The sequence below is a fragment of the Panthera leo genome, chromosome F3, assembly GCF_018350215.1.
Source record: "Panthera leo isolate Ple1 chromosome F3, P.leo_Ple1_pat1.1, whole genome shotgun sequence".
Lineage (NCBI taxonomy): Eukaryota > Metazoa > Chordata > Mammalia > Carnivora > Felidae > Panthera > Panthera leo.
Genome location: NC_056696.1, coordinates 23,793,110 through 23,812,190, shown reverse-complemented (window position 1 = coordinate 23,812,190; position 19,081 = coordinate 23,793,110). Strand labels below are relative to the sequence as shown.

The window sequence follows — 19,081 nt, the reverse complement described above, 5'->3', positions numbered from 1 at the left end:
GCATAGTTAGAATTTTCTGACACAGAGATAGGTGTGTCTGTAAATATAAGTATGTGCCACAAATTCCTAAGTATGTTTTCATATATAACAACATAAAATGCATTGTACAGTTTCAGTTAAAACTGGTTGATGCCCACATCAGACACTTAGTCCCTCAAGTAATGAACTTGCTTCACAGGTGATAATAGGCTGAGGAGACACTGCTCCAAGGAGACGTTAGTGAAAACAGATCCGAGATCCACTGGTGAGTACTGGAGAGCATGAAACGTCATGTTCAAATAAACACACCAGAAAGGGTTTGCTCTATTTACTTGAATCATAAGATCCTTTTCTGTTTTAAAATTCAGTTTAATTCAGCAACATTTACTGAACACTGAAAATGTGCAAGTGTCAAAACCAAATCTAATAGAGGCGTTTGATTTGACGTGGGATTTCTGGGATAAGAGCTCAAAGCAGTCAATCCTGACAGCAACCAATTCCAAAGTTTAATCACCGTGACAGCTTCACATTCAGCCTGACTCACTCCATTACAGGCACCCTGGGATGTCACAATTGTCATAAGTGATTGAACAGTCTAATTTGAAACAGAGGTTTGCAGGGCATCATTACATGATTCTGCTCTTCTTCCCCAAATCCTCTGGGCTCTTCTTTTATACTAACTTTTCAACCCATGTGCCCTCCTGCTTCCCAGATAGTTCACTCTCCCCTCTTTCTTAGTGTTCAAGATGATGAAGACAACAGCGTCTGGTGAGTGGCAATCCTGGCTGTCCTTCAAGCTAGCACAGTACCGTCGAAGAAAACTTTGCCAGGGGTCCCCCTCCTTTCCAGAATCACCATTCATCCAGCAACGGTGGCCTTCTAACATCGGACTCTTTTGTTCCTCAAACCCTTTAGGCTTTGTGTTGACAAATTCCTTCAGTCACTCATGCCAGTGTGGTTTTGAAATAGGCCAAGCCACATTTACAATTATCGTCTCTAAAATCGCACTTCAATTCTGAAGTCAGCTTTATTTTAGCAGTAAGTTATTAATTCATTCATGTCCTTGAGCCATTTTATGAAACACAAGATACTTGCCTGAGCACTGCATGGGGATACAAGGGTGACACACGATTTCCCTTGAGGGACTTGAAATAGAGGAAGAGAAATAGGACAAGGAGATGTGAAAATGAACAATGTGAGGCAAACTATAGACAGTTTCCAATCGGGGGGCAGATAACAGGTGCTAGAGAAGTTAACCTTGGGGTCTTCATGGCAGGGGTCGGACTGAAGCTGGTTCTCAAAGGAGTAAGGAATAGGGAGAAAGGAGGCATAGGTATTTGAGGTGTATGCAAAGCCAAAGGTATCCAAGTAACACTCCGATTCAAAGAAGGCGGGAGGAGTAAGGCAGCAAGATTGGGAGAGAGGTGGCTTGTGCCCGTGAATACAGTAAATCAGGCCCAGCCAGCCGCCTTGGAATGAAATGTTTCATCTTTGTGACAATGGCCGTGCCCACTGAAGGATTTTAATCAAAAAGTGTGCTTACAGGTGATTTATCTGACTGTTACCTATAGAAGGAAGTGGCAGTAATTGGAAAAAATAAGATCAACCATAAGCCTCTGGGCATGTTTTTTATATATGAGTCCCAAAGCAGGTTGGTAGCAGTGAACTTGAAATAAAATATAGAACAGACACTGGCAATTAAGTATGTATCTGTATGAAGAGGGTGAGTCAGAGACCCTAACTGAGCCACTGAATTTCACAAAGGTTTTATATTCCTGATGAGCTTGCTGCCTACAGGCTCAATAGTAAAATCACAGATCCACGTAGTGAGTGAATAAAAGCACCAACCCATTTCACTTAATGTTTACAGATTTTACATACAAACATCTTTAAGCTGCACCAACATACATGCTCCATGCTTTTTCACACATGAGCGTATTTGTAACTACCAAAGGATGAAGGATTGAGATATTTACAGAGCCTTTACCGGACACCAGACCCTTGGACAATTGCTGGCAATGGGGATACATAGAAAAAAAAGCTGGTCTCCCTTTGAGGGGCTGGCAAACCACAGCCTTCCTACAAAGCCAGCCACAGCTTCAATGATGGCACAAAGACTGCTGATTTCCCCAGATTGTCCTCCTGTCTCCAGCCCTGTCCACGTGTCTGTCTATGAGACTTCCTCACCTGGATGTTCATGGACTTTTCCAACTCAGCATCTACAACACTGACTACATTACCTCCTTCCCTTGGAACCTGCTCCTTAGGCAAGGCTGCCGTCTCAGAGAATGGCAGCAGCTGGGACTCCTCCTACTGCCTCCACACCATCTAACCTCAAGTTCTGTCCATTTTGCTTCCTGCATATCTCTCTTATCCAGCCACCTCTCACTATCTCCATTATCAGCTCTCTGGCACAGGCTACCCCCATCCGTTGCCAGCCAAAGCTTCCTAAGTGGTCTCCTGGCATCCCAGCCTGCTACTCTCCCATCCTCTGCCCACACAGCAGCCAGTGTGACCTTTCTAAAATGAATATATGACTGAGTCACTTATCTGCTTGAAACCCTTTAAAAGTTTCCTTTAGCTGTTACAATAAAGTGCAAATCCCTTAATATCCATTGCAAAGCCCTTTATAGCCTGGATCCTACCCATCTTCCCATCCCCACTTGGATCCTCTCTCCTCTCTAAGCACCAGCCACACAAAATTCTTCCACTTTCTCTAATGATCCATGCTCTGACTCTCTTCCTGACCCCCCACGCATACTATTCCTCCCACCAGAAACACCTTTTCTCCTTCCTGCAAATTCCTATGCCAAGGAATCATTATCCTGAGCTGAAAAGACAGGCTTGCATTGATAATGATCATTATTCCATGTTGCATATGTACAACTCTGTATTTGTTAAAAGAGTTTTTAACTCTAACCCTATAACTACAATGACCAGATTTTTCAAACTAAAGTTCTAAAGAATAGGACAGGGCTGTGTTAGAATACCTTGCCTTTATGTAAGTCTCATTTTATGGAAGTGGACATTTAGTACCCTGACCTTCCCTCACTGGGGACAAGGGATTGCAGTGTGATTCCAAAAGGACAGAGGACAGAAGTTGCTCTGGGCACATATTATGCAATGGGCTTGATACTTAGGCCAGTGTGTTGGAGTGGGATGTTCTGCTAAAGAATAATCTTGTGGAATGTTTTTATGCCTGCTCAGTGAAGAGGTGCCAAAAACAAAACAAAACAAAACAACACACACACACACACACACACACACACACACACACACACCTGCCTTTATGTACCTTGGGAGTGTAAATAATATTTGAGGAGCCCAGAAGCAGCTCCCTCTCTTGAAGGAAGAAGGAGCAGAGAGCCCTCTGCCTGCCCCAACCTACTCTAAGACATAGCTTTATTGTCCAAGAACCAGGTGTCGAGATTGAATCTGTCAAGACAAATCAGGCCCTTTGTTGAGATTAAATAGGAAACACACCCACCCCATAAGGAGTAGTAGGAGAAGTGGTTCTGGATTCAGAATGAATGGACAAGGATACCTGGACCAGTTTGAACCCAGAATTCCTGGGGCAAGTGGGCTGGGTTGTGGTGGTATTTGAGCACCAAGGGAGGTATCCTAGGAATCCCCAGTGGCAGACATCTTTGGTGGAACTTACCACAAAGGCAATGAAATGATCTTCCTTCAAAGATTCCCTGAGGGTATTATGCTTAGTGAAATATGTTAGACAGAGAAAGACAAATACCATATGATCTCACTTACATTTGGAATCTAAAAACAAAACAAAATCAAGTCATAGGAACAGGCATTAGATTGGTGGCTGCCAGAGACAGGAGGTAGGAGGCAGGGAAAGGGGTGATGGTGATCAATCAAAGGTATAAACTTCAAGTTATAAAATAAATAAATTCTGGGATGTAATGTACAGTGTAGTGACTATAGTTAACAATACTGTACTATATATTTGAAAGTCACTAAGAGAGTAGATCTTGAACGTTCTCATCATGAGAAAAAAAACTATAATTCCGTGAGGTGATGGGTATTAACTAAACTTATCGTGGTGATCATTGTATGATATATATACATACATATATCACAATGGACTAATGGTATTGGACTAATACCATGTTATGTCAAATTACATTTCAATAAAAATGAAAAAGAAAAAAGAGGGGCACCTGGGTGGCTCAATTGGTTGAGTGTCCAACTCTTGATTTCAGCTCAGGTCATGATCTCACGGTTTGGGAGTTTGAGCCCCACGTCGGGCTCCATGCTAACAGTGCCTGCTTGGGATTCTCTCTTTCTCCCTGTCTCTGCCACCTGCCCCCTCAAAATAAATAAACTTTTTTAAAAAAGGAAAGGAAAGGAAAAAAAGATCCCTGAAGACTTGTGAGTGGACAAAGTCAATGATGGCCCAGCACCAGCTGCCTGAATATCTCAGACCTAGTTTTCAACAGCGGCATATTGTGGCCTGACAGCCAGTGGAGCAGAGACAGCAGGCTGACAGCCCTACTCTATTTGCCTGAGAGTGGAAATCACGCCGTCCCCTTAGGGTTTCAGGCCCCCGTCATGGCCCTAATTTTACATCTATTTCTGGACTCTTCTGGTAATTATGGAAAAAAAGAATGGTTCACTGTTCGTGAACCTCTTACGGGTTTACTCAAGATCACACAGTGAATAACAGGTAGAGGTGGAAACAACAAAAGTGAGTCAGTAAAGACGGGTGGTACATTGTGCGGTCAAAAACACAGAAAGACAAGTGAGGAGGGAAAGACCCGGGAGCTCACTGGCCCATGGCAGTCAAAGACTGTTCCTTACAATGTTCTGATGGTCTCTGGTCCTGCCTGTGGCTACAGGAATGTCTGCCACATCACAGCAAGTCTGCATAGAGCCTCAGTGAGGGAAAGTTGTTTATGGACAGAGGACTGTGACATAAAATGAGAGCAAGTGACTAGACCTTGTTATCTTAGTGCCTTTGATAACACTGGAGAGCAAAGTTAGGTTTTGAATTGACTGAAATCTTCCATAAATGGAATCTGAATGCAGGCTACATCACATCCAAAAATTCCCCAGGGAATTTCCTATTATGTACATGGAAGGGGGAATGAAGCAAGTCCCATCTGGCGAGGCAGAGAACATTCTCTGCTGCGTGAAACTGCATGGTTCACATGGTTAGTGCCAACGGCATGTTCATACTAGACCAAGGCCCTGCACACAGAGGTGTGAGTGTGTTGAAAAATGAGCTAGATGGAATGGGCATTGCTAGGCAATTATTTGTCTCTAAAACATCAAAACCACAAGGCAAGATATTAATAAGGGTATCGTTTTTATAAAGTCCCTAACCAGTTATGAGCCAATATTGTGACCATTGTTACTCAGAGTTGCTATAGCAAAATAGAGTGACATTATTTTTTCCCATAGCTTCCTACCAATACACGAGCTAGAATCAAGAACAGACCAACAAACATCGCTAGTGACTTTTGCTCTTGAGGACTGACATTCTCAGGGAAACCTCAGAACTCTAAAGAAAATATACAATGACATTAGCCTTATTAGGAAATAAAGGCACTGATGGATAAGGTGACTCAATTCAAAAGTCACCCGCTCAAAAAGACCTCCTCTGACAAGCCTCAAGTCCTGAACTCCATTCTTCACTGTGTAGTAACACCCCGTTACTCTGCAACACATTATCAAGTTATCTTGTTAATTTGTGCTCCTGTGGTCCTTCTTCTGTGTTTGAATATAGACCCAGAGAGAGGAACTCTGCACGGTTCATGACTCTGTTCTTAATACCTATGAAGGCTGACACAGGGTACATCCTCGGTGATACTTGACTAACTGCCTTTCCAGCGGCCAAAGAACAAAAAGATTAATTATCTGTAAATGAAGACTTCGTGGAGTCCAGAAAACCCCGCATTCACATCAATTCATCAAAAACATCCCACAGCGCAATGAAAAGTCTTTTTCCCATTATAGACTTGATACTGATTAAATCCATACCTAGAGCAAAGTGAAGCCAACATTACTCCAGGTGTGGCCCACGACCAGCAGCATCAGTGTCGCTCGGCAGTTTGTTAGAAAAGCAAAATCAGGGCTCCACTATAGATCCAGTGAATTAGAATATCTGAGGGTGGGGCCCAAAAATCCGTGGTCAATAAGTTCTCCAAGTGATTTGGTGTACCATAAAGTTTTGAGCAAGTTATTCAGATACAAAGGAGAGAAAAAACAAGAAATGTCATAAGGACTAAATTTGCCACGGACAGCTGGCACATCCTTGCTGTCATTTCAGCAAGAAACATCAAGAAAAAGGAAGAGGATGGATTGTGCACAAAATTATATGGATAAATACGGCTCACACGTGCCCTGCATTCTGTTTCATGGAGGCTTCCCAGACCTGACTCAAGAACCAGCAAAGTGGAGGCGCTCCTGGGCTCCAAACTCCTGCTTTCACTTGACTTCCCCTCCTTTCAGGGGCCAGCACAATGGTGGCCCTTTCTAGGAATCATTCTAACAGGCGAATGAGTAGGCCCCCTGAGTAAAAGCAGCCCTGCTGCGGATGTGAGGACAGCCATGTCATACCGTGATTGAGATGTCTGATGCAGTCACTCAGGAGAGCACTGAACTTCTTCTGCTCGGCGGCCTCGTGGAAGCAGAAGTAGCCGTGTCTGAGGAACGGCTGCCACAGGTACACCGGGAATTCCTTAGGCACGACCACAAAGGGCTGAGCGTTCTCCTTCTCACTGGATGCTAAAGAAACATTGAAAACACAAAGACATTTTAAAACGTGTTATCTTTTATTTAAAATACTTACTTCAGGAGGCACCTGGATGGCTCAGTCTTGGTCTGACTCTTGGTTTCGGCTCAGGTCATGGTTTGTGGGTTTGGGCCCTGCATCAGCTGCGCAGCTGGGAGCACAAAGCCTGCTTGGGATTCTCTCTCCCTCTCAATATGCCCCTCCTCGTCTTGTGCGCTCTCTCTCTCTCTCTCTCTCTCTCAAATTAAATAAACTTTAAAATACTTATATCAGCCTGTGAGGGAAACTCTTTGGAGCAGGCCGTGGAACAGAACCATGAAGCAGATGTCTTCACAGGATGGTGGAAAATGGCAGTTCAGGCTCCTCTCACTCCATCCACCAGCTCTACCTGTCTCGCTCCAGCAGGTGGCCTCACCTGCTACTTGACAAAGACAGCCAGGGCCACCAGACATCCTCTTTCTCAACTTCCTCATAGCAATGCTCCACAGAGTCTGCGCATCCCCACTGGCCTTCCTCAGGGTCACCTGTCCACCTGTGCAGACGCTCACACTCCCGTCCCCGCTCCTCCCTACCGCTGCCAAACCAACACTTGCTTCTTTGATCAGCAACCCGATTCTCACCTCGGTCTGGTTCCTGCCCCACCAGTCCTGAAACCCCAGTGCCGAGCTCACTGATGTCATCCTAATGGCCAACCTGGGGCTTCTTCTTCATTACCTAAGCCTTTCTTTTTTATCTTACCTAAGACTTTTTTTTTTCATTAAAAATGTTTTAAATTTTTTTTAATATGAAATTTATTGTCAAATTGGTTTCCATACAACACCCAGTGTTCATCCCAACAGGTGCCCTCCTCAATACCCATCACCCACCCTCCCCTTCCTCCTACCCCACATCAACCCTCAGTTTGTTCTCAGTTTTTAAGAGTCTCTTATGTTTTGGCTCCCTCCCCCTCTACCCTTTTTTTTTGTTTTGTTTTTGAGAGAGAGAGAGAGAGAGAGAGTGTGTGTGCACATGTGAGCAGGGTAAGGGCAGAGGGAGAGGGAGGGAGAGAATCTTAAGCAGGCTCTACGCTCAGTGCAGATGGGTTCCCATTTTATGTAAGAAAGGAACAGATCTCACAACTGTAGGATCATGACCTGAGCCAGAATCAAGAGTCAATGCTTAAGTGATTAAGCCACCCAGGTGCCCCCATTACCTAAGACTTTTTAACCTAATCTGAAACATCTGTTGCTGCTGCTAACTACCCTTTCTTTGGAAAACATTCTCTTCTCTCCCTTTGACCTGTAGCATCACCTCTCTCCTGGTGTCCTTCATGCTTTTTAAAAAATTGTTTCTTCTTGGCCAGCTTTACTGGTTCCTCTGTCCCTTCTCTCCATCCCCCTGTGAAGTGTTGGTGTTTGCCCTGTTCTGTCCTGGCTTCCCTCCACTCTCACTAGTCTCTGCTCTCCTTTGGCGTGGTCATCCATTCCATGATATCGCAGGTAGCTTCTACAGTTCCTATTACCTTTTCCTCTTTCATTTCCATCTAGAAAATCCTTTTGCCTAGAAAATCTTCATTCATCCTTCAAAAGTCCATTTAAAAGTTTGTCCTTGGGGTGTCTTTGTTGGCACACCCCCCCCCCACCACTGTACTACTAGAGACAGAGTTGTGTGCTCCCTATGTTATTCTCCCCAAATATCTCCCCAGATCTGTTTTCATGTCTGGCACTCACACTCAGGGTGGAGGGCACAGAATGAGATGAGCTCCCCACTGGTTCTCACACAGTTCCCCTCCCCAAGAAGCAGTACCACTGCCCTGGAGCTCCCAGAGGATGGAAATTGCATCGTACATATCCTTGCATGCTCAACCCTTAGCACAGTCATGGAACTGACTAGATGTTCAACTACAGTTTGCTGAGTAAATGTGCTATGTTATCCTAGGAAAGTTTAAAAGCTTTAAACAGTGGACTTTTACCACTCAACTCAAAATCAATTCTAAGAAACTCATGTTAAACCATGCTACTATTCATATCCCTACCCAAATTTTATTTCCTTCCATGCATTCCAATTATATATTACGCTTGGTTAAATGACCCCCAGCTTATTAGCTCTGTGCTCCCTGCCTACATAAAAAGGGCACCAATCTCAGGGAAGGGGAGGAAAAAAGAACCCTCTACGAGGCCACTGAAAGCACTGGGCGTACCCAACAATGGATCAAAGCCACTCCAAAACAGTCTTGTTACTGGCAAACTAATAAATCAAGACTGGATAAATAAAAAACAGATTTCCTGGGGCATATATGGGGACTCTATTTCAATGTCCTGAAGCTGAAGGTAACAAAGTAGAATGCACTAGAAGCACAATCTTTGGCCCACCAGTACCTCGAAAACTACCTGGCAGGCACATAATATAAGAATGAATCAATGCATGAACGAACAAACGAGTGAATGATGAAATTTGGTAGCACAGACCTCTAACAGTAACACATTATCTACTTTCCCCTTCTTTCTTAGTTATAAAATCCCTAACTTTCAGATGAGCAAGTGACTGCTTAAGACAAAGACTACGTTTCCAGCTTCCATTGCACCTTGGTGTGCCCTAGCCACTATGTTCTGGTCAATGGGATATAAACTAGAGAGGTAGCGAAACTTCCTGGAAGTGTCCTTGAAGAAAGGGAATGCCCCACCTCCTCCTTTTTTCTCCTTCCTGCTGTCTGGAATGAGAAAACGCCTGCCTGATGCTCCAGCAGCCCCCTCAGACTATGTCAATAAGGGCAATGACCTAGAGACAAAGGGAGCAAAAGCTAGAAAGGGTCCTTGACATTTATGGAGCTGTCACACCAGCCCTGGACTTGCAATATCCAAAAATATTTTTAGCAAAATAATAAAGCTTTATGTATTTGAGCCTTTTGTTTTGTGCACCAAATGAGATTCTAAATAACTGTCAAATAAGTGAATCACCTTAGCCAAATAGGAAGGCATTATTGATACATCATCTTGGTAGAATAGCATGTAAAGAAGACATATTCATTCATAACCTCCAGTGCTTTTCCCAAGTGGGGTTAATGCTTCCCATCTTTATTGTGCCTTTATTCTATTTCCAGTTGAATTAGTATCACACAGTGAGTCTTTCCTGATTAACATGGTTTTATGAAACCATTCCCCTCACTCTTTCCAAGATGTCAGTTTTATACAAATAAGTCAAAAGCAACACTGACCCTTTGCATTTAAAAGCTTCAGCAAGCCCCTTAAAATTCACTCCTCTTAGCCTCTAGCTGTCTCCCATTTAACAATGTACAACAATTTTCCAGAGGCCATTAGTCTGCATTTTTTCTGAGTTGAGTTACAAAGACATCACAAATGATCTACTGTAGAATATTCTATTTTTAATACCCAGAGAGCCACACCATACAATAAAAAAAAAGTCACTGAAATACCGCAAACTGAAGCCTTGGGCCAAACAGCGTTAGTCACACAGGCCTTGTGTTTTTTATTCCTTTTCATTCCTTCTGATATGCTTTCACCAAAAAACCAATAAATGTATTGTCTATTCTGACTGATTTCATTGGAAAGTTCTACTGGAGAGATTCTGAAGAGTCATCAAGTTGGTATTCCCATTTCTAGTGGCAGCTCCAGAGCCAAGATGACATACAAGTAGATGTTGAAAGGAAATATAATAATATGTACAGTACACATAAAGCATTGTTTTAGCTTGAATTACTTAGTAATAGTTTGTTAGTCTAGGTTTATGGTCCATGTACTAATCCTATAATAGTGCTATTAAAAACCCTATGCTAAGCATTCTGCACCAAAATAATGATTGATAAAATAATTATAATTTTCTCCATAAATTCTAATGATATGACTATACCCATTTTAAGAACGAGGTCTCTCTTCAAGAAACCAAGTAATTACTGTGTGGTGTGATTTACACAAAGCCAGATGGAATTGTTCCCCACAGTTCATGAATCTCTGTGAAACGTGCTATTTTGTCTACATATTATCCATCACTTTTTCTACATGGAAAAAGTGGAATAAATGAGAATCATAGTATGTTAGAGCTGGAAAGATCTTTCTAAATTTTTAAGTTCAAGGACCTAGAGTAGGAGAATCGGAAACCACAGAGGATCAGTAACAGCTAGGGAAAGCACTTGATAAGTGTCACAGAACTAGATAAAAATCCAGCCTCCAAATTTATCGTTCAATACTCTTTCCATGGCAACAATCAGCTATTACTTACAGATTCGCTGATTAATGCAATGCTATTTTTAAATAGTACCTATGAGTGACTGCAACGTTTGTTTAAAGTACTTTGTCAGTTTAGGATATTTTACTGCATTATCATCCTAAAATTGTAAAAATAATATTCCCAGACAGGTCTGGACTTGTTTGCTTAATGGTGGTATTGTACATTGCACAGACTGGACCCTACCTATTTATTTTTGCCACCCTGTGTATTGCTGTTAAAGCTGGCATATATTCCAAGGCCTTAAGATGCCTGACAAATGAATGGTACATTTTCCACGGGCTAGAAACACGGGGACTGACTTGTGTATTACTGAATGTGATTTAAAATAACAGAAGTGGTAAAATGTTTACTCCAATTAGAGAAATGACATCTTCCATTTGTCTACAGAGAATGTGTGGCTAGCCCAAAATTTGTCAGCCTCAGCAACTATTAATATTTTATGACAGGTAAGTCATTGTCAGGGGCTGTCTTGGGCATTGTAGCATGTTTAGCAGTGTCATTACCCTCTATCCAACCAACAATGTCTCTGGACACAGCCAAATGTCCCTGGAGGGTGAAATCCTCTTTCCCCATTGAGAACCACTGGTCTAGCTAAATAAAACAAGTTTAGGAGTTTTGTCTTGAGAAAGAACGCTGAGCAACTCACCAATAGGGTCTGGGAAAAACCGATCAGATAACAAATTATATTCATCTTCTGAGGTTAACACCCTGCCACCAGCTGGAAGAATTCGGCTTTTAGGAGCTGCTCCTCTCTGATAGGCCTGGGGAAAAAAAAAAGCGTAAATAAGTGATTTTTTTCTCCATTTGGATTTTTGAAAAATATCAGTAATATTAGACATAGACACAGGCACACACAACTCAGAGATAGCAACTCCTCCACTATGTCATTAAGAGCCATATATTTTAAAAATAGGTTTTGCATACCTGTTCCTTGCAAGGTATTACTTTAATACTTTCACGTGATGGTCACAACATGGTAAGTCAGAGTCTTTAATCCCAGGAGATTCACCCTAGCTATGTTTCTCAAGTGGGGAAAACATAATCTCAGTAACTTCTTGAAATTCTGCACCACACTTAACCATTTCAGACGCTGGCACCTGAATCATTCTTATTAACCACAAGAGTGATGATGCATACAGACACTTAGTGCACAAAATGCTTAGCGACTGACGACTAGTGAGATACGGGACACGTAATTGCAATTATGGTTGCCATGGATTTTCACCAAAAACATAAAAATGTTGCCATGATAAGACATGCCACTACGTGAGACTGTTTTACAGTGAAATGGTCTGGGATGGAAAGGTAACATCATGACATCAGAACAAAGTCTGGCCAGCAGACGAAAAGCTCTGTGGTTCGGGAAATGTCAAAGAGGTGCAGAGGATTGCTAAGCCCACAAGCAGTTTGTGGGCAGATCCACTCGCGAGGACAAAAAGATAAGCATGTGCATCTGAGGGGAGGGCTTAAGTCAGGGCAAAATTTTGAGATGAACAGCCTAAACGCAAATCAGGAATGGAACCAGGAAATTGTAGTACTCCAAATCTAGAGGGTAGTCTTGGGGAAAAGGAAAATGGTGTCTATCAGGGCAACAAAATCACAATAACAATAACATATTCTGCATCAGTAGGATGGCGAGTGAAGAGACCCAACAAAGCAAATTCTTGCACGTCTAAGAAGGTTTTCCAGTTTGTAAGAACCACTCATCAGCTGCTTAAGCGCCTCAGGGACCCAGGGCATAACAGAGAAGAATCTGAAATGGTGACTTTGAGAAAGTCTAAGGAGCATTTCAGTTAAGACTGGCCTCAAGACTGAATTGTGTTATTTGTTATAACGGCCCCAACCTGGGCTTTAATAAACATGATGTTATTTAATCCTCAAAAGAGTGCTATGAATTAGTTATTATCTCCATTTTATAAATGAGGAAAATGAAGCTCAAATAAGTTGCCAGTAGCCCAGTGGTAAGTTGGTGACAAATCCAGGAATCACACCCCGGTCTGTCCAGAAAGTGGACAGGAAGTAGGGCCTGATTATCAAATGAGAATGCTTCATTTTCTCCTGCTTAATTACCTGCCAAAAATGGACTCTCAATGAAATAATAGGCAATAGGCAATTTATAGGTACTTAATATATAACTCTTAGGTATAATTAAAAAAAATTTTTTTTACATTTTATTTATTTTTGATAGAGAGAGACAGAGCACAAGTAGGGGAGGGGCAGAGAGAGAGGGAGACACAGAATCCAAAGCAGGCTCCAGGCTCCGAGCTGTCAGCACAGAGCCCGACGTGGGGCTCGAACTCAGAAACCGCAAAATCATGACCTGAGCTGAAGTAGAACACCTAACCGACTGAGCCACCCTGGTGCCCCTCTTAGGTATAATTTTTTTAAAAATGCCCTTCTATAAATTAAAAAACAGGATATTATTAAAACCTTGAGGAATTATGGCAAACTGCATGGGCATTTTTTAAATTTCCAAGTTTTAAAAAAATATGTAGTTATTATCAAATTCAGTGACCATATCTTAACAAACTGAGCAAGTTTATTTAAAAACGATGAAAAAAAGGGGCATGTGGGTGGCTCAGTTGGTTAAGCGTCTGACTTTGGCTTGGGTCATGATCTCATAGCCCATGAGTTCAAGCCCCGCGTGGGGCTCTGTGCTGACTGCTCAGAGCCTAGAGCCTGCTTCAGATTCTGTGTCTCCCTCTCTCTCTGCCCCTCCCCTGCTCATGCTCTGTCTCTCCCTGTCTCAAAAATAAAAACATTTAAAAAAATAACAAAAATAAAAACTATGAAAAATAATTTTTTAAATAAAAATAAAACTGAAAACGATAGCAGGGACACCTGAGTGGCTTAGTCGGCTGAGTGTACAACTCTTGATTTTAGCTCAGGTCATGATCTCACAGTTTGTGGGATCGAGCCCTGCATTGGGCTATGCATAACAGCAAAGAGATTGCTTGGGATTCTCTCTCTCCTTCTCTCTCTGCCCCTCTCCCACTCCCACTCTCAAAATAAATAAACATTTTTAAAAAATGACAAGCAAAGCAAACAATACAGTCCATAAATCGCAAGTGGAAGGGGCAAGCTTGAAAAAATGAAAAGAGGAAGAAAAAAACCCACCAAAATCTGATCCAAAATTAAAATTTCAGTTAGCACCAAATGTGGTGAAAACCCTAATAAATCCAAGAGCAAACTCTATTGTGTTTTCTCCCAATTAGTTAGCAGTAATCAAACCGCCACAGCCCTACATTGGGCTCCGCCAGTGCCTGGCCATATGTTAAGTACCTCAATGCATTCATTTGTTTGATGCTCACAACAACATTGTGATGAAGGGATCATGCTCACCATTTTACAGAGGAGAAAAATGAGGCTCAAGGAGATGTACAATTTACGCAAGGACACATATCTAGTAACCGGCAAAGGTGTGATTCAACGTGCATTATATTAACCATGATGCTATAACTGCCTCTTCTCAAGCTTCCTTGAAAGAACATTGTAATGCGCCATCCAAAATATGAGATGATTTGTTATTATTATCATTATTGTATGTAGTGCATTGACAATGTGCTTCTGAGAGCAAATCAGGTGTTGAATAAAGTCCTCATATAGATAAGCAATAAGCAGAGAAGATATTAGCTTAATGAATGTTGAAAGAGTAAGACTACTTAAGAGAGCACTTGAGCATTGCCTGGTAGCCTGTGGAATAAGTTTGAACTGTATTTTATTTCTACTTTCCATCAGAAATGGAAAGGAAACATATTGACCTGTCAGTCTAAAGCCTCTTCCTAATGATTTAGCATCAGAAGTATTACTCAAAGTATCCATGGAGGTTGTGCCAAGTACTCTTGAACTGAGTCAAGAAAGCAGTTTTAAACCTGTTACTACCTTGAACTGTTTGAACAGTAACCATTCATTTCAAAAGGAGCTTGAGGATCGATGTAAACTAAAAATGTGTACAGTGCGAGATCTGGAAGGAACCAATGGGATCATTCAGCCTGACTCTCCACTTTAATTGAGGCCCAACCTAAACTTCAGTTTTTCAAATTCACTGCCCAGGGTTCTTTCCTCTTAGGCCAAATTACTTCCTTCCATGGGGAAAAAAATGGGAACCAATAAAGACTGAAGTCCTCTCAGGTGCTAGGCGCTTTACACGTTACCTCATTTTCTCTGTAGTTTGCAGACATTTTATATTAGCTAATAATCTAATTATTTTATAGGAAAATAATATGATAAGCAGAAAAAAGTTAAATGAAATCCATTAAGTGTAAGCGGCATAAAGTATGGAAATGTCTGAATTCTTAGCAACCAGGCAAATTCAGTCATAGTCTTAGTAAGTTAACTCCTCAGACGCTTGTCACATAGGAGGCTTAACAGTAGGAAGATATGGAGACACTGAGCAGAGAGGGGGAGATATCAGGCAGTGACTGAAAAAGATCTCGAAGCTGAATGATCAGAGTAAAGGCCCCTGCATTGGTCATTCAGTGTAACTTATCTTCAGGCTCACTTGCAATTACTTGTTCCAAGTCTGCCTTGCCCACTAGACTGCAAGCATCTTTCTCAGCTGCTGTTATATGCTCAGAACCTTCTAGGACACTTGGCATATACCAGGCATTCAGTAAACATGTTAACTGAAGTGAGTATCTGCATGAGTGAGTGCTTACTGACCGAATCAGTCTCAAAGGAGAGGGCATGTCAATCAACCCGGCCCATGTTTGAAAATGGTGCAAGAACCAGTGAAAACTAGGAAATATTTTACCTCTTTGTTCTCATAGCTCTCCACAGCAAAATCATTTTTAACCACAATGTACCGCTCCTTCCACTTCTTTATGTCTTCGGCAAACTGTGATAGCTCTGCTTCATACAGAACAGTTCCAGGCTCCAGTGGTGGCTTTAAATAAGGTGAATATAATTAATTATTACAACAAAAGATAACACAGCATGCTACCAACTAAGTCTGTGCATGGCAGTTCAAGGACTGTTTTAGGAAACTATCTTGTGGTAGTTGAGATCTTGTGAGATCCTGAGAAAATTGTTGCTTCCCCACCTCCCTCCACACTTCCCCTTCCTACTCCCTCTGACCAAATGCAAATATTTGTCTTATTGATATTTTTGTGACTTCCATTTCCCTCCATTAGGCTACAACAAGAGAAGTAGATGGTAGAATCGGGATTATAGGAATAAGGTTGTGCTTTGTATATATGTGGCACTTAATGAATCCGTCATAAACTCCAGAAGAGAGGGAGTGAGGTAGTTAAGTGTGAGTTGTGGCTATCTACCCCAATACCTTGAATATGCCCAAAAATAGGAGATTTAAAAGGCTGCTCCCCTGTTCATCACACTGTCAGGTGTAGTCTTGAGGATCAGTGTTCAATGGGCTTCCCAGATCCAAAAGCCCTGAGGATCCTGGCTGTAAACACATCCCCATGCTCCTCAAGGAGACCTTGTTTGCCCTCTGGCTGAAGATCGAGCAGGCAAGCCAGCAAACCTCAGTTCTACCTTTGTACTTAAGTAAACAGTCTGAGGATTTCTCCTTAACCCTGGTGACATACGTGCTGTAGGGGAGTCTCTGTTAGATTCTCAGTTAGGTCTCCCTTTGGGTTAACTGTGTAGGGAATAATTCACATCCTGTCTCATGGTATAATTCCTGTATTATCTCAGAATATAGGAATGGGCCTCCTGTCTTGCACATGTCACTGAATTTACATCTATTTTCCCTTTATTAAAAAAACCAAAGTGCCTCTAGAAACGTATCCCTCCACTCTCAAGCAAAATTTACATGAACCATATGGAAAAGATAGATATGCTAATCTTTGTAAGAATTGGCTAAGGGATGAACTAAATTGCCTTCTGAATTTATTCTGTCCTGACAGATAAAGAGGCAGTTTCCTATCTTGCCTCATTAACAGGTAAGAGAGAATCTCACTCTTCTCTTTAAATGAGATTGAACCGATATATAGGCTGAACTCTATAGTTTTATGTGCATTTTTTTTAACCTGGGCTGCTTAAATCAATTGATATGCTTGTTAAAATGTGGCCTTACTCTAGACTTACTATATCAGAATCTCTGGGGGTTATGGACCAAACTTTGCGTTTTTAACAAACTTCCTACATTGTGAGTAACAAACTCCCTAAAAATCACTGTTTTATGGGGATAACACTCAGTTATCCCTACACACTCATGTGGCTAAATCTATTGGTCAATTCACTCAACCTCTCAGCAGTATCTGACCTGTTTATCACTCCCTCTTTCTTGTAAGCCCTTCTTTATTGGCCTTCTGGCACATTCCTCTTTCCTGAATTTCTCCTCCTGCACAGACTATTTCTTGTCCATCCACCTTGCTGGATCCTTTTCCTTTTCTAGGGCTTGGTTGCGGAATATCTTCTTTTCTCTATTGATACTCTCCCTTATTATGTCCCATGGCCTAATACCAGTTATAAGCTAACAGCTACCAAATATCTATTCTCTAGTTTCTACCTCTCCACTGAGCTGCAGATGAGAGAATTCAACTACCCATTCAATATTTTCATGGGTGTAAATCAAATAACCATCTCAAACTTACATGGTCAAAAGAGAACTCGTGATTCCCAAGTCCAGTTTGCCTTCACCCTTCTCTTGCCCTGCTATCGGGTCCTCCTTACCAGTCTCCAAGTTCCCTTCTTATCCCTCTCCATAGTCTATTCACTGCAGAGAGGCCAGAGAAGTCGCCTAAAATTGTAAGTCACTTTGTATTCAATACCCTCCAATAACTTCTCTTCACATTTAAAATAAAAACACTTGGGGTGCCTGGGTGGCACAGTCTGTTAAACATCTGACTCTTGATCTCGGCTCAGGTCATGATCTCACAGGTTCATGAGTTCAAGCCCTGCACTGGGCTGTGTGCTGAGGGCGTGGAGCCTGCTTGGGATTCTGTCTCTCCTTCTTTCTGCTCCTCCCCCACTTGTGCGTTCTCTCTCTCTCTCTCTCTCTCTCAAAGTAAATAAATAAACTTAAGAAAAAAAAAAAAGAAACCCTTATCACAGTCTACAGCTCCTACATGGTCTGGTCTTTCCCTTTCACTCTGTAGTCACTTATCATCCCTTGTCTCTTGCTCACACTGCTCTCAGCACATAGCCTTCCTGATGTGCTTATGGCTCCTGCAGGGCCTTTGCACTTGTTGCTCCTTATCCCACAGATATTCACCCAGCCTACCTACTCTTATTTCACTTGAGTGTCTGCTCAAATTTCACCTCCACAGGGGGCTTCTCTGACCATCTTCTCTAAAATAAGACTTCTGCTTTATTTTTCTTGGAAGCATTCATTAGCACCTGATATCCCCTGATATATGTTTATTTATTTGTTTACTGTCTTCTACTTTTGAATATAAACAGGAAAGCAGAGAATTTGTCTTGATCCCCAATTTTTAGAGTAGGGCCTGGCACATAGTAGGTTATCAATAAATATTTGTTGAGGTTGTAGGTAATTATTATGATGGAGCAAGGGAGAAAGAGTAAGTTAGGGGATTAGAAGAGAAGATCACGGTTGATGAATGACCAAAACAAAAATGCCCATAGTCCAAGGCACTGAAATTATGACTTTTTTTTTTATTGAACTCACAACAGCAAGTCCAATTTCCTGATATTAAAGCATCAGTGTGGGAAAAACAATAAAACTGACCATGCTAGGTTTCTTTTCATATGGATTACACCATCAGCAAGGAATCACACATTCTAACTTCCAGGCAAATAACGTTTTTTGAGCATGAAATGATTTGAGAACAGATTTTTTTCTTAGGGACAGATTTTGTTGAACTGCCATTCAAATTACTGTTTATTTCTGAAACATGGTATGTTATAAAGCATTCTTCAGTGGGAGATATTTGTCAACCAAACGTCCACGGGTTACCTTGGTCTTCAAAAATTGTGATGTTAAATCTCTTTGCTGTTCCACTTCACTGCGAACATGATTGCAGAAGGCCACAGAGTACTGACGACTATAGAAGGGACTGAAGTTTTTGATGGTAGCCTCAGTTTTCCCTAGAAAAAATAAGAAAATTAGAATTTAGAAATGTGGCATCTCTTACAAACTAGACACATATCTACCCCACTAATACCACTGTTTACCAGGGATTTGTTAGTTCACATTTCCTG

At 41.7% G+C, this 19,081-nt stretch overlaps 1 protein-coding gene across 1 annotated transcript in view; it reads right to left on the bottom strand.

Moving 5' to 3' along the window:
• The window catches only part of NIBAN1 (niban apoptosis regulator 1), a 151,122-nt gene that overhangs the window by 68,553 nt on the left and 63,488 nt on the right, over positions 1 to 19,081 (bottom strand). Inside the window, exons 2-5 of the mRNA XM_042924492.1 lie at positions 18,837 to 18,967; positions 15,711 to 15,842; positions 11,604 to 11,718; positions 6,559 to 6,726 (exon numbers count right to left, since the gene is read on the bottom strand). Coding sequence (XP_042780426.1) covers positions 6,559 to 6,726; positions 11,604 to 11,718; positions 15,711 to 15,842; positions 18,837 to 18,967 — 546 coding nt within the window. The remainder of the gene's footprint in view (positions 1 to 6,558; positions 6,727 to 11,603; positions 11,719 to 15,710; positions 15,843 to 18,836; positions 18,968 to 19,081) is intronic.